At 30.5% G+C, this 12,469-nt stretch overlaps 1 protein-coding gene across 2 annotated transcripts in view; it reads left to right on the plus strand.

Annotated features, from left to right (window-relative positions):
* The window catches only part of LOC129222592 (carbonyl reductase [NADPH] 1-like), a 41,788-nt gene that overhangs the window by 11,417 nt on the left and 17,902 nt on the right, over positions 1-12,469 (plus strand). For both annotated transcript variants that reach the window (XM_054857107.1, XM_054857106.1), the window contains exons 2-3: positions 9,689-9,770; positions 11,140-11,193. In XM_054857107.1, the coding sequence (XP_054713082.1) occupies positions 9,689-9,770; positions 11,140-11,193 (136 nt within the window). The remainder of the gene's footprint in view (positions 1-9,688; positions 9,771-11,139; positions 11,194-12,469) is intronic.

The raw sequence follows: 12,469 nt of genomic DNA on the forward strand, positions 1-12,469 counted from the left end.
TGCTGTATCTCAAGAAATAACGAACGGAATCAACCAAAAATGTTTTGACAAGTAGCCCTTAGTGGGTATAAGAGCTGATTTTATTTTGGTGTCAACAGCTAAAAAGGAGGTAGCGCAATCACCCGTTCTTTTTTTCCATTTTGAGTGCCCTATCTCAAGAAGTAATGCTACGTTCTGGTTGAAATTTGGAATATATGTGAATCCATATGTAAACAGGCTTTGGTTCTATTTTGACGCCAATCGCTCCAAGAGGTGTTGATTTTTTTTTTTTTTTGCGAATAAAAATATTTTTATTAATGCAACAATAAGAAAGATAAATCGTAATAGATTGTCGTCTGCGTATTTCTCGTGATTTTAATTGTATGGAAATGATAGGAAATATTATCTCAATGATTTAAAATTTTTAACTGTTGCCATCTTATGTTTGTTAACAAATAAAATATTTGTAATTCAAGCAAGGCTTTTAAAATAACTTTCAATTTTCGCTCTTTGCTTTGCTTTTGCAATAATTCAGACCTTGGGATAGTCGTCAAGTTTTTGCATGTGTAATTTTGTTTTTGTTGGGAATATTGCTTCCTCGTCAAGCATGGGGAGGGATCAGAAAAAAAAAAAAGAAAAGAAAAATATAGAAGAAAGTTTCGTGATGGCCACAACATACTAGTTGACAATTGTTAATCTGATTTTTAACTTTTCCAATGAAAATTTTATTTACTACTTTTTAAATTTTGCAATTTAATACTAAAGGGCAGTTCCAAGCCAATGTTACCTTTTTTGGAAATTTACTTTTTTTGCTAATCAAGTGATATATATATATTTTCTGAAAGCTTAAAACCTATATTTTTAAGATTTGCTATGCCTTTCCCAAAATTCTGAAAAGTAAAAATGCAGAAACCAGTCTTTTGAAGGTCACATTGACTTTCAAAATAGTCAGGCAGAGAACTGCTTTTCTTCTTTTCAAAACCAGTTTGTAATCAGGTTCAGAAGGAAAGTGAAGTTGATTTTCCACATTCCACTGCCACCATTTGACTGAGAAAGTTCATTCTGGAAGGTTGTTGGAGTTTTTAGCTCCATTCTTGGCTGTTTTTTAAAGGTATGTATTATGTTTGTCTGTTACAAAAATATGTAAATAATTATTTTAAAATATTAATTATTTATTTTATCAGCTTTAAATTTTTCAGAAGTATTACATTTTGGCTTAAAAACTTATAACTTGCAGTATTTCTGCTGTGTTAGCCATATTTTTTTTTAAATGGTGGTAACAGACTAACAACAATTGTGTCACAGACTAACAATTTTCTGTGTGACAGACTAACTGATGACTAACTTAAATTAAATTAAGTTTATTTTAAATTTTTAAATTGCTTTAACATTATAAAATATAATTAAGATAAATATTCAGTTTTTTAAAAATATTTCTTACCAATAATAAATGTGTTCTGAGCAAATCTATTTATTTTTTACATCTACAAGCAACATTTAAGTTTACAAGTTTAATCCAGTTCCTCCTACTCAATATTTTGTAGCATAAATATAGAATATATCTATTGTAATTCTTTTTAAACTTAAAATTTTAATTTATTTTTCAGAGTATTTATGATGGCTCCGATTCCAGCTAAAGAAAGAATGAGACAGTACAGAGAGCGAATGAATAACGAAAAAAAAGAAAAAATGAAACAAAAAGATAAAAAGAGACATGCACTTAAAAGAAGTTTAAGAACAAATAAGCAGATAGAAGAAGACAGGAGAAAATCAAAATTAGCGATGAGACAACTGCGAAAGACGAGGAGTGAAGAATCAGTGCACACCGTAGTAAATGATAAACAGAAGGCATATGCCTCTCCTGCAGCACTTTCACATGCTGTTTCTAGAGTAAAAAATGTGTTGCCTAAAAGCCCCAGAAAAAGAAATGCAGTAGTGAAGCATATATCTCATAAGTTTGAGCCTTTATATGAGGAAAGCCAGAAACCTTCACATAATGTTATTTCAAAAGAAATTAAAGACAGCGTTGCTAAATTTTATTGTCGTGACGACATTTCACGCCAAGCACCAGGAAAAAAGGATGTTATTAAAATTACAGATAGTGAAACAAATCTAACTACAAAGGTTCAAAAACGCCACTTATTTATGACTTTAAATGAAGTATATCAAATTTATAAAAAAGAAAATCTCACACTTAAAATAGGAAAATCTTCATTTGCTAAATTGCGTCCCAAGAATGTTTTCAGGGTTCGTACGCCCTTGAAAAACCTTGAAAAGTGCTTGAAAAAAAAAGTTCATTTTCAAGTGCTTGAAAACCTTGAAAAAGTTTTAAAACCTTGAAAAAGTTTCTTAGTGCTTAAATTCTCTCAAAAATCAACGAATTGTGCTTAGAAGTTTTAAATAAGTATTTCACCAATGCAATTTTCTGAACATCTGTTCAGTATGCAACATCGCGAAAAATTGCTTCCGTGTTTGGGATTTCAATCCTTTTGCATCTTGTAAATATTTTGATGTTTTTTACAACCGAAAGATATTTTGACATATGGTACCTTAGATTAGTTTATTTTTGTTTGATTTCATTAATTAACAAAGAAATTAATTTGGAAACCATGACAACATTGAACTTACTCGGGTTTCGCGGAAAATTGCTCTTGTGTTTGAAATTTCAATCTTTTTGCATCCTGCAAATATTTAAATATTTTGGCTAATCAAATGTTAGTTTCGCATATGCTACCTTAGATTAGTATATTTTTTTGTTTAATTTTAATAAAAAACAAATTTATTTCATGGGAAACATGCCACGTCGAACGAACTCAGACTTTGCGAAAAATTGCTTCTCGTGTTTGAAATTTCAATCTTTTTGCATCTTGCAAATATTTAAATATATTCACTAATCGGATGTTATTTTCATATTTGCTACCGTAGATTAGCATAGTTTATGTTTAATTTCGGTAAAATAGAAGTTTATTTTATGGGAAACATGACAACATTAAACTTAATTCGCGAAAATTTGCTTCCCTTGTTTGAGATTTCAATCCTTTTGCATTTTGTAAATATTTTTATATTTTTGGCAATTAGTAGTTATTTTGACACTGCTACATCAGATTAGCTTATTTTATTTTTTATTTTAATAACTAAAGAGTTAAAGAATTTATTACCTTGGTCTTGTTTAATTATTTGCTTATTTATTTTTGCAATTCTGAATGATTATCTTTACCTAATTTTTGGTCATAACAGAATTTTTTTAAAAAAATTTAAATTTCAGCAGTTGAGCACCTAACAAATAACTTAAAGTTTGTATTTTAAATATAAAGTTGATTTATATAATTTTATTTATAGGTACATCATTTTTTTATGTCTGCTAAAATAAATAAGGTGTATAACAGGGGTGGTTGTGTTATGATTATTCACTTGAAATCCAGTAGTGTTCGTTTTTATGCTTTTACCTCCCTATATCTCCAATTTTCCCCTTTCCCTCAAATGTTCAAAATTACTACTTTATTAAGGTAGTGGGTACTTGGAGCTTACTGAAAGAGGCTTTAATCAGCAAAGGGGTAGATAGCTTAAGGAGGGTCATTCATCTTCATTTGGATCTAATAAATTGACCAGTACCAGCCTAGCTAGGCCCAGTGCCTGTTGCTGGTTATCAACAGCAACAGGCATGGTATTTCTATGCAGAATATTTTGACTTAATAAACTATTTTATGAATTGTATGCATAGCAAAAGTTATTGTTGTACATATGTATATTCAAGTAATAGGAGTCTTAGTTTTAAAAATTATACCCCCCCCCCCTCGCCCCATTTTGCTCTTTGAAACTTTCAGGTAATTTTTTATGAACGTACAAATCACAATTACACTTGAATATTATTGCCTTTCTAAATTTAAATTCTAATTTCAACAATAACCCATTTTTTCCCAAAATAAAACTACTTTTGTCATAATATATGTCAACTTCTTGTGAATCTTTTCAATTTCGAAATATGGCTCTATAAATCTGAACTTGCACATTTATTCTCTATTGCAAGTTAATCAATGAAAGCTGAATAGGCTCAAGTTTGCATTCAGAGTATTTATCGCTGCTTAAGCTGCTTTTGTATATTTGAGGTGTAGAGACTGGACTGTGGACTTCATAAACTTTTCTTACTTCCTAATTTTTAAATTTACTCGAGGACAGTTGAAATGCCTTATTGGCTGAACAGCTAATAAATACATACGAATAATTGATTTGCATACTTATAAATGATTTGCAAACCTAATATTTTTAGAACTTAATAGTGCAAACTGAAGAAACTTTCTAGGTAGTGATTTTGTCCTAAACGCCCTTATATTGTAATAAACCACTGTATAGATATTGGAAATAAATGTTGAAACCGGGGGGGGGGGGGGGACTTCAAAAACTCCTCTCTGGCAATGCCATTGAACTTGGGTATTTTAGTTTCTTCCCATAAATGTTAAAAGCAGTTATGAAAGGTTTTTTTAATTTGCTGATTCTAGAAAATATACAAACCTCTGACTGCTGCAAGCTTTGAAAAACCTCAAAATTAAACCTCTTGGTATCTGCTTCTCTTTATGACCAAACTTTTCAAACATTTTCAGAAAAACTTTCAACACAGTAGATCTTTCATCAAAGCGTCTCTTATTGTAGAAAAAGCAATTTTGTTTTCCTATACTTTTTTGTATTATTGCCTTATTTCCATGTGTTTGTAGTAAATGAAATCTGCATACAATATTTTTAGTAGAAATTTATGATATTGTCTTGAAAACAAAATTTTTTACCTTGAAAAGTACTTGAAAAGTGCTTGAATTTTTTTCTGCCTAAAGGGTATGAACCCTGGTTTTGTTAATGGCAGAAACTCCTAGCAACGTTTGTGTTTGTCAAATACATGCAAATTTCAATTACCTGTTGGAAGGCTTGTCAAATTTATCACCATATCAGAAACCGAATGAAATTATTTCCCAATTAGTATGCAATGTGGAAAATGAAAAATGTATGATGGGGGATTGTGTTGCATGTCACACAACACAAGAGCGTCTACTTCAAGTTCTGCAAATCAACGAAACAGACTTGCAAGATTTTGATGTTTCTTGGCATGAATGGTGTCTAAATGAAGAGAAACGACTTGTAAAAGTGAAAAATGAGGGTACAGCTGACGAAATCATTGAAAAAGTTTTAAATAGACTTCCTAGTTACACAAAGCATAGTTATATTAAAGATGAGCAGCATAAATATTTCAACATGCTTCAAAAGTTAAGAAAAGATGATTCTATTTTGATGCAGATTGATTTTGCGGAAAATTTCACGATATCGCACCAAGATGAAGTGCAAAGTGCTCACTGGGCCAAAAATCAAGTTACAATCTTCACATGTGTGATATGGTTCGAAAATAAGTCCCATTCTTACGCCATGATTTCGGACTATTTGAACCATGACAAATATGCTGTACATGTTTTTATAAAAAAAATTATTGAAAGTTTCAAAAATGAAAACCCTACAGTGAAGCAAGTGGAGATATTTTCTGACAGTGCCAGTCAGCATTTTAAACAAAAATACACACTATTTAACATGACTTACTTTCAAGATGAAATAGGGGTTCAAGTTCACTGGAACTTTTTTGCAACCTCCCATGGCAAAGGGGCCGTCGATGGGATTGGTGGCATGATTAAGCATCTTGTATGGGTTCAAATTAAATCAAGAAAAGTTATAATTCAGAATGCTGAAGAATTTGCAAATGCCGCCCGGAATCTTGTAAAAACCATCATCATGTTTGTTAGAAAATCTGAAATTGAGAACTGTATACCAGATTTAGATTTAAAATTCCAGAATGTATTGCCTATACCAGAAACACACAAAATACATTGTGTTCGCACTATTCAGAAAGGTATAGTAGAAGTAAGAAAAATTTCTAAAATTAAAGGTACAACTTTCAATTTTAAAGTTCCCTGTTCTGATGTTTTGAAACAGGTCAATTGTAATTTGGAAACTAAAAAGACAAAGAAACTTAGTCTTGGATGTTGGGTTGTGGTCCGATTCTCGCACGAAAATTCTTCTCGGACAAAGGATTTTATTGGACAAGTGATCAATCTAATTGATGACTCTCATTCGGTTATTACTTTTGTTAAAAAAAGTGGTAACAATACTTTTATTTTTCCAGAAAAGGAAGATATTTCCCATGTTGACCGCGATTCGATTGTTGGCTTTTTAGACGAGCCCCAATTCAACTCCAGGTGTCAAATGACTTTTTCAAATTGTTTAAAGATGTATAATCTTTAAATTTAACTCATTAACTTTTGTTTTACTAGCATTCAAGTCAATAAATCTATTATAACCTGGATAGCTCTTTTTCTTGTGTTTACTTGTTTGTCTGTTACAAATTTGATGTTGGTCTGTTACAGGTAAGAATTGATTTTTTTACTAATTAACAATGTTCCAGAAAAAAACTTTTGTGAAAATATCATTTATCTACTCCCACTTAAAAGAAATACATTTTTCTTATAATAAGTTAGAAGTTATTTTATAAGAAATGGACAAAATCAATAAGGTATCTAAAAATCAGGGTAATTCCTGTTAGTCTGTTACAATGGCATATTTTTGTTCATTATTTTAATATGTTTTATAATTATTCATAATGAAACCATTTTTTTATCTTCTGAAGTCATGTAATAACTGTAACCATGTTTAATTTGCAAAAAAAATATATTTTTATAAAACATTAAGCCTATTTATCTTCTATGATTGTTAGTCTGTTACTATGGAATAGCCCTAAAGAGGATATTAATGAAATCTTGAATGGCTATACATGCTGCTCCTTACATATAATAAAGTTTTGGAATGATTTTGAAGAAATTCATGCAAAGTTGAAAAAAACTTCAAATTAAAAATAATACAATTGTAAAAAGTGACATCAGTTTTAATAATGACTATTTTTTCTAATGTCATAAGAATTAAAATGATGTCTAAAAAATTGTTGAAGAAAGAAATTTGTATTTCTATTTGGAGATCGTTAAATTATGTTTCCAAAAGAAAGAAGAGAAAAAGAATTCTAAAATAATAAAAGCGGAAAAAAAAAATGCTAGCGCAGGTGATAAAGTCACCAAAACTGGTACAGCTGACGATAAACTACATTTGTCAAATTGGAATTCCTCTCTGGTAACCTTTAGCTTATCGTATACTGTGTTGTCGCCAACGGAGGTTTGCTTGGCGATTTTAGCGCAAAATGGCTTTCGGTTCGATCATAATCAGCCATGTTTCTACTGTAATTTATGTATTGTTCAATGTGTAACATATTAATTATGCAAAATACCAATGGATTAAAGAAGATAACATTATAATAACGTTTTTTATTGAGGTTAGAAGACAGTAGATCATCAAAAATTATGAATAAATGGACAGAATTATTCGTCGTCAAGATCGTAACGCCATTTGGACATCTCACATGTACGCTTAAAAAAAATTATTTTTCTTCTAAGATACTGCATAAAAGCTTATGAAAACACTTTTAAACAATTAAAAATTGATTCTGAGGCTAGATAAACACCTTTAAAATGAAAACATCATATACTTAGTTCTCAAAAAATAGCATTATAAAGATCGTAAATTTTGGACATACATCAAATTTCAAACTTACTATTTTCTAAAATCGTTTACAAAGTGAATAATCTGTCTTTACTTTTGTTATTTGTGTAAAATATTAACAAAAAATTACTCAGTGTAAGATTCATACCTTTAAATTTTTTTTGAAACATATGGAAATAATTTTAAAAAATTTTTCTTTAATGGTACATTTGCTCAGTTAACGTTTTGGTATGTCCGAAATTGCGCCTTTTAGCAAAGAAAATACATTTTTAAAGGCATTTAAAGAGCATTTTTTCCATAATTTATGTCAATTCATGTCTCTATACAGTATTATAATTTAACTCAAAAATTTTTGAGTTAATTAAAATGAAAGTTATTTGGTGTTGAAGCTTCAAAGTTGAGATCTGTGTTTGCTCCCACCTTTTGAGAACTGCCCCTACAATGTGCGAGAAAAACAACATTTATATTCCATCAATACATTCCTACTGTTCTATCAAATTTCTTTTGTCTTTGCCATTACAAGGAAAAAAAACAATTGGTAGCACAGTCAGTAATTTAATTAAATAATAAAAAGAAATATACACATTTTTGACGATAATAAATTGATAAAAATTAAATGTAACACACAGTAAAGGGCGGGAGAGGGGTTTATAGAAAATGTTTTCCCAAAAGACCTTGAACAAGCTATCCACTATTATGGACTTTTTTCAAAAATTAATTTAGTGAAAACAGATGGCAAAACAAAGATAAGTTGAAAGTTGCATTTTATAATTTTCATACGTACTTAATTATTAAACTATATTTTGTCGTTTAGCTTATTTCAAAAACTTTTAACCAAAAACATTAATTATTTCCTTTATATAGTTATTGATTTATTATTACGTTTTAAGACAAATTTTGTTTATTTCGAAAGGTACCAGAATTTTTCCCGCTTAATCGAATAATATTTCTTAGAACCGATGATATTCGATTAAACAGGGCCTACTGTATTTCTGGAAAAATGAATTGTATTGCTGATGACGTCAAACTTATGAGATAGAAAATGAAAAAAAAAGTAAAACAGCTGCAAGGGGATTTAGATTATATTATGAAGTGGACAGATGAGTGGGGTATGGCAGTTATAGGAAATGAGAATGCTTGGCAATAAGCATGGATGTTATTATTTACAGGGTTTAGTCCTTAGTCAGGCAAGAAAATGTTATTGACCTAGGTGTCTTAATAAGTCACAACTTCAAGTTTAGTCAAATGTGCCCACAGAAGAGGGGGGGGGGATCATGGTGCTGACTGCACCATTCAAATTTTGGAGGGGGGGAGAGGTTGGAATGTTTTCTTTTATTTCGGGGGGGGGGGCTCTTGATCTGGGGGGTTGTCTTCACAATATTTAGGAGGGAGCATCCCTGGTTTAGTCAGCATTGCAAGTAACAGCGACAATAAATAGCTTGGGTTTATCAATAGATCTGTATCAAACAAATATAAGAAACTTCTGCTTTATTGCTTTTATATAAAAGTTTAGTAAGATCTCATTTGGAGTATGTTGTTCAGTTTTGGTCTCCTTATTTCAAGAAAGGTATGTCTTTATTAGAAAGGGCTCAAAGAAGGGCTACTAAGTGAGTAAGGGGACTTATAGGTTAATATTATAATACTGGAATTAAAAAGCCTAATATGCATAGCCTGGAGCAAAAGTGATTCAAAGGGACATGATTCAGTTGTTTATCAAAATGAAGCATGTTAATAGATTAACTCTTTGCACGGAAAGCAGGACAAAGGGTAATTGTTTCAAGCTATTTAAATCTCAGGCTACCTTGGAAATCAGGAAAAATTACTACTTTAGTAGGGTTGTGGGCAGGGTTGGCAAGTTTTTGACAGTTGATGGTTTTATTAGTTTATTTTTTCATGACCATTAACCACGGTTTTTATTGCCGTGTAAAAATTCCTTTTTTGATTAAGGTTTTTGACATAATTGGTTTTTTAAAATAATTTTTGTAAGTTATAGAGGCAGTTGTGACTTGCTGGACCATGTGTCACGTTGAATCGGGGTTAATAATTTTAATACTATAAATAGACATTGAAAATATTCAAAATTTATCAGAATACTTGTTAGAATACATTTTATTTTCCATTAATATTTCCTTAGGTTACAGGAAGCAACAAAGGAATTGGTTTAGCTATTGTTAGAGGTCTTTGTAAAAAATTTGATGGCGATGTTTTGCTTACAGGTATGATTTTGAATTTTATGTTTGTTTCGCCTAGTTAATGTGGTTATACATATATTTTTTATATTTGTTTTATGAATGTTCAGAAAGTTTTTTAGAATTAATATTTTAAATAATGAAAAGCTTTTTAATGTTTAGTCTTAAAAGTTATCAGGGTTGCCACGCCACAGGGAAACCTGAAGAAACAGGGAAAATACAGGGAATTCAAAAATCAACAAAAAAACAGGGAAAATGCAGGGAATTTTTAAAATTTCCTCTAAAACCTGGAAAATACAGGGAAATTTTAAATTTAAATTATAAAATCAATGCCCAAATGTATAAACTACCAAAATAAATAATAATAGTAATAATATTAATCAATTTCATTCATAAAATAAAATAAAAAATAGTAATACTTAAAACTTTTTTTTCCTTTAGTAAATATTAAAATGTATATCATAAAAATAAAAATTATTTGTTGTTTTGTTTGACATGCGTCTTCAATTTTATACTAGTTTAATTTCGAGAGCATGAAATTAGTCGTTAATATTCATTATTCTACTTAACTTTAATTTTTAAAAGTTCAAGTAATGAATGGTTACAAGAAGGCTTTTTTTTTTCTTCTTGTGTAAAAAGTTTAATTTATTCAAGTTATCCTTATTTTTATACTTTTATTTGGTATTTTTCCCCCCTGTTCCCGTATTTTGTTTGCGTATGTTATCAAGATATTAATGTTCTTTTTTAACACTTGTACACTTGTTTGTAATGTTGCATACAGTGAAAACACAGGGAATTTTTTTTCCAAAATTGAGTGGCAACCCTAGTTATGTAATTTATATTTAAATCAGATTCTAGTTAATGAGTAAAACAAAGGAGTTATGTTTCAAGGCCAGGCTTGTGTGAATCTTCACCTTTTGAGAAATACGTTTGCTTTTGTGTTGAACTTTTGTTAAAACTTCAAAGAAGCAGGTTGCTGTGTTCTTCTAAAAAAGCCTGAGAGCGAAACACTGCACTAAAGTATAAAAGTGTAAGCTGAAAAATTGTTTTGTGTTACACAATGATTTATGCTTTCCTAACTGATAAAATTGTTCTTTTTTTTTTTGTGATAGAGATAGTGTTTCTGTTGATATTTAGCTTTGAGCTCTACAAACAGGGATTTCTGATCATTTCTTGTATATCTATTCCTGTTTTGTGCTTCTGTTATTTACATTGTAGAAATGCAATTGCCAACTTTTCATGTGAGCTTATTTATCAAAACTTACCATTGTAAAATCAGGCAGTTAAAAAAATTTTTAATGTAGCTTTCATTTCAAATTGTACAAATATTTTAAAATCTGGAACTAGAACACCTATATAGATTTTAAATGTTATACTTTTTTTCTTTTGAATTTAGCTCGAAATGAAGAACGTGGTAGAGCTGCTGTGCAAAAGCTGCAAAGTGAAGGCCTTAACCCATTAGGCGCCGCTATATGAACCACATTGAAAATACTTAAGTTTTCATGTGTTTTGATATTCAATACACATCTCTAATCATATGTAGCTGAAATTTCGCAAAAATATTTATTAGGTTAAGAGATATGGTATGGTCCCAAAATGGGAGACTTGGCGTTTAATGGGGACAACATACATATCCCTGCCATTATGTTGATACTTGAGTAATTTCTGGCTAAATCCAATTAGAAAGCCCTAAAATCACTTTTATGTAATTAATATGGCTAGGTATTGGTACTTTATGTACATATTTAACATGTCTCCCCCTCCCTCTGCCCGTACATCACTCCGTGTCTGGTTTTCATTCTTGTTGCATTCCTTCTTCTTATACATTTTTGTACAAAACGGAACTTTTCCCACACATTTTACTACCTTTTAGCAAAAAGCCTCAGGATTTTCATACACAAAAGAGAAGAGGTAGCTTTTTTTTATTAACCATGTAGGGGGATCGAGCAATGGTAAATGACAATGACATGAAATGTCATTTACCATTACACACTACCACACTATATAAAATGGAACTAAGATATTTTTGGGCTCCCTGATGGTGTAATTGTGTTATTATAGGCAAGGGTTTTTTTTGCAGTCAACATTTCGGTTGCTTCACAACATGTTTGATAACATGATTTATTCATCATCATAATGTTTTTAAAGATAAATGTCTAGCATGCTTCGCATTGAAGAATTATCAACGGTCACAGTTTCTCCGATTTCATCCAACAAATTGCGATAAATGGTAAAAATATAAAGTGAGACAGTTATCGCATTATCTGTGATCTATACGTTTCGATTAAAGTTTTTTTTCTCTCAACTATCTGAAAAGAATTTGGCGATTCACAAACAAGTGATACTGCACTCATCTTCTTGTTTTAAGCTAAAATATATTATTTTAATAGTGTTTGAAGCTCGTAGCAAAGTCAAAAATTCTTACTACATTTTTGATTTAAAGAAAAAAAAAAGGTGGAGAAATTTCTCTATTGAAATTCAATCTCCCTAATTGAAGGGGGAGCGCCCTCAAGGGGGAGGGGAGCATGGAGCTGACTGAGCTACAAAATATTTTTATGGAGGGGGGAGGAATAGTTTTAAAGGGAATTTGAACTCTTTTTACGGGAAATATCTTTCGTGATCTGTAGAAATTCAGAGAGATGCGTCATCCTCCTTAGGGAGGATTGGCACCCCTGTTTTTTCAGAACTTTCTTCTAAACAAATGGAATGTTACTTGTTTTGATAAA

This window comes from Uloborus diversus, chromosome 5, assembly GCF_026930045.1.
Source record: "Uloborus diversus isolate 005 chromosome 5, Udiv.v.3.1, whole genome shotgun sequence".
Classification (NCBI taxonomy): Eukaryota; Metazoa; Arthropoda; class Arachnida; order Araneae; family Uloboridae; genus Uloborus; species Uloborus diversus.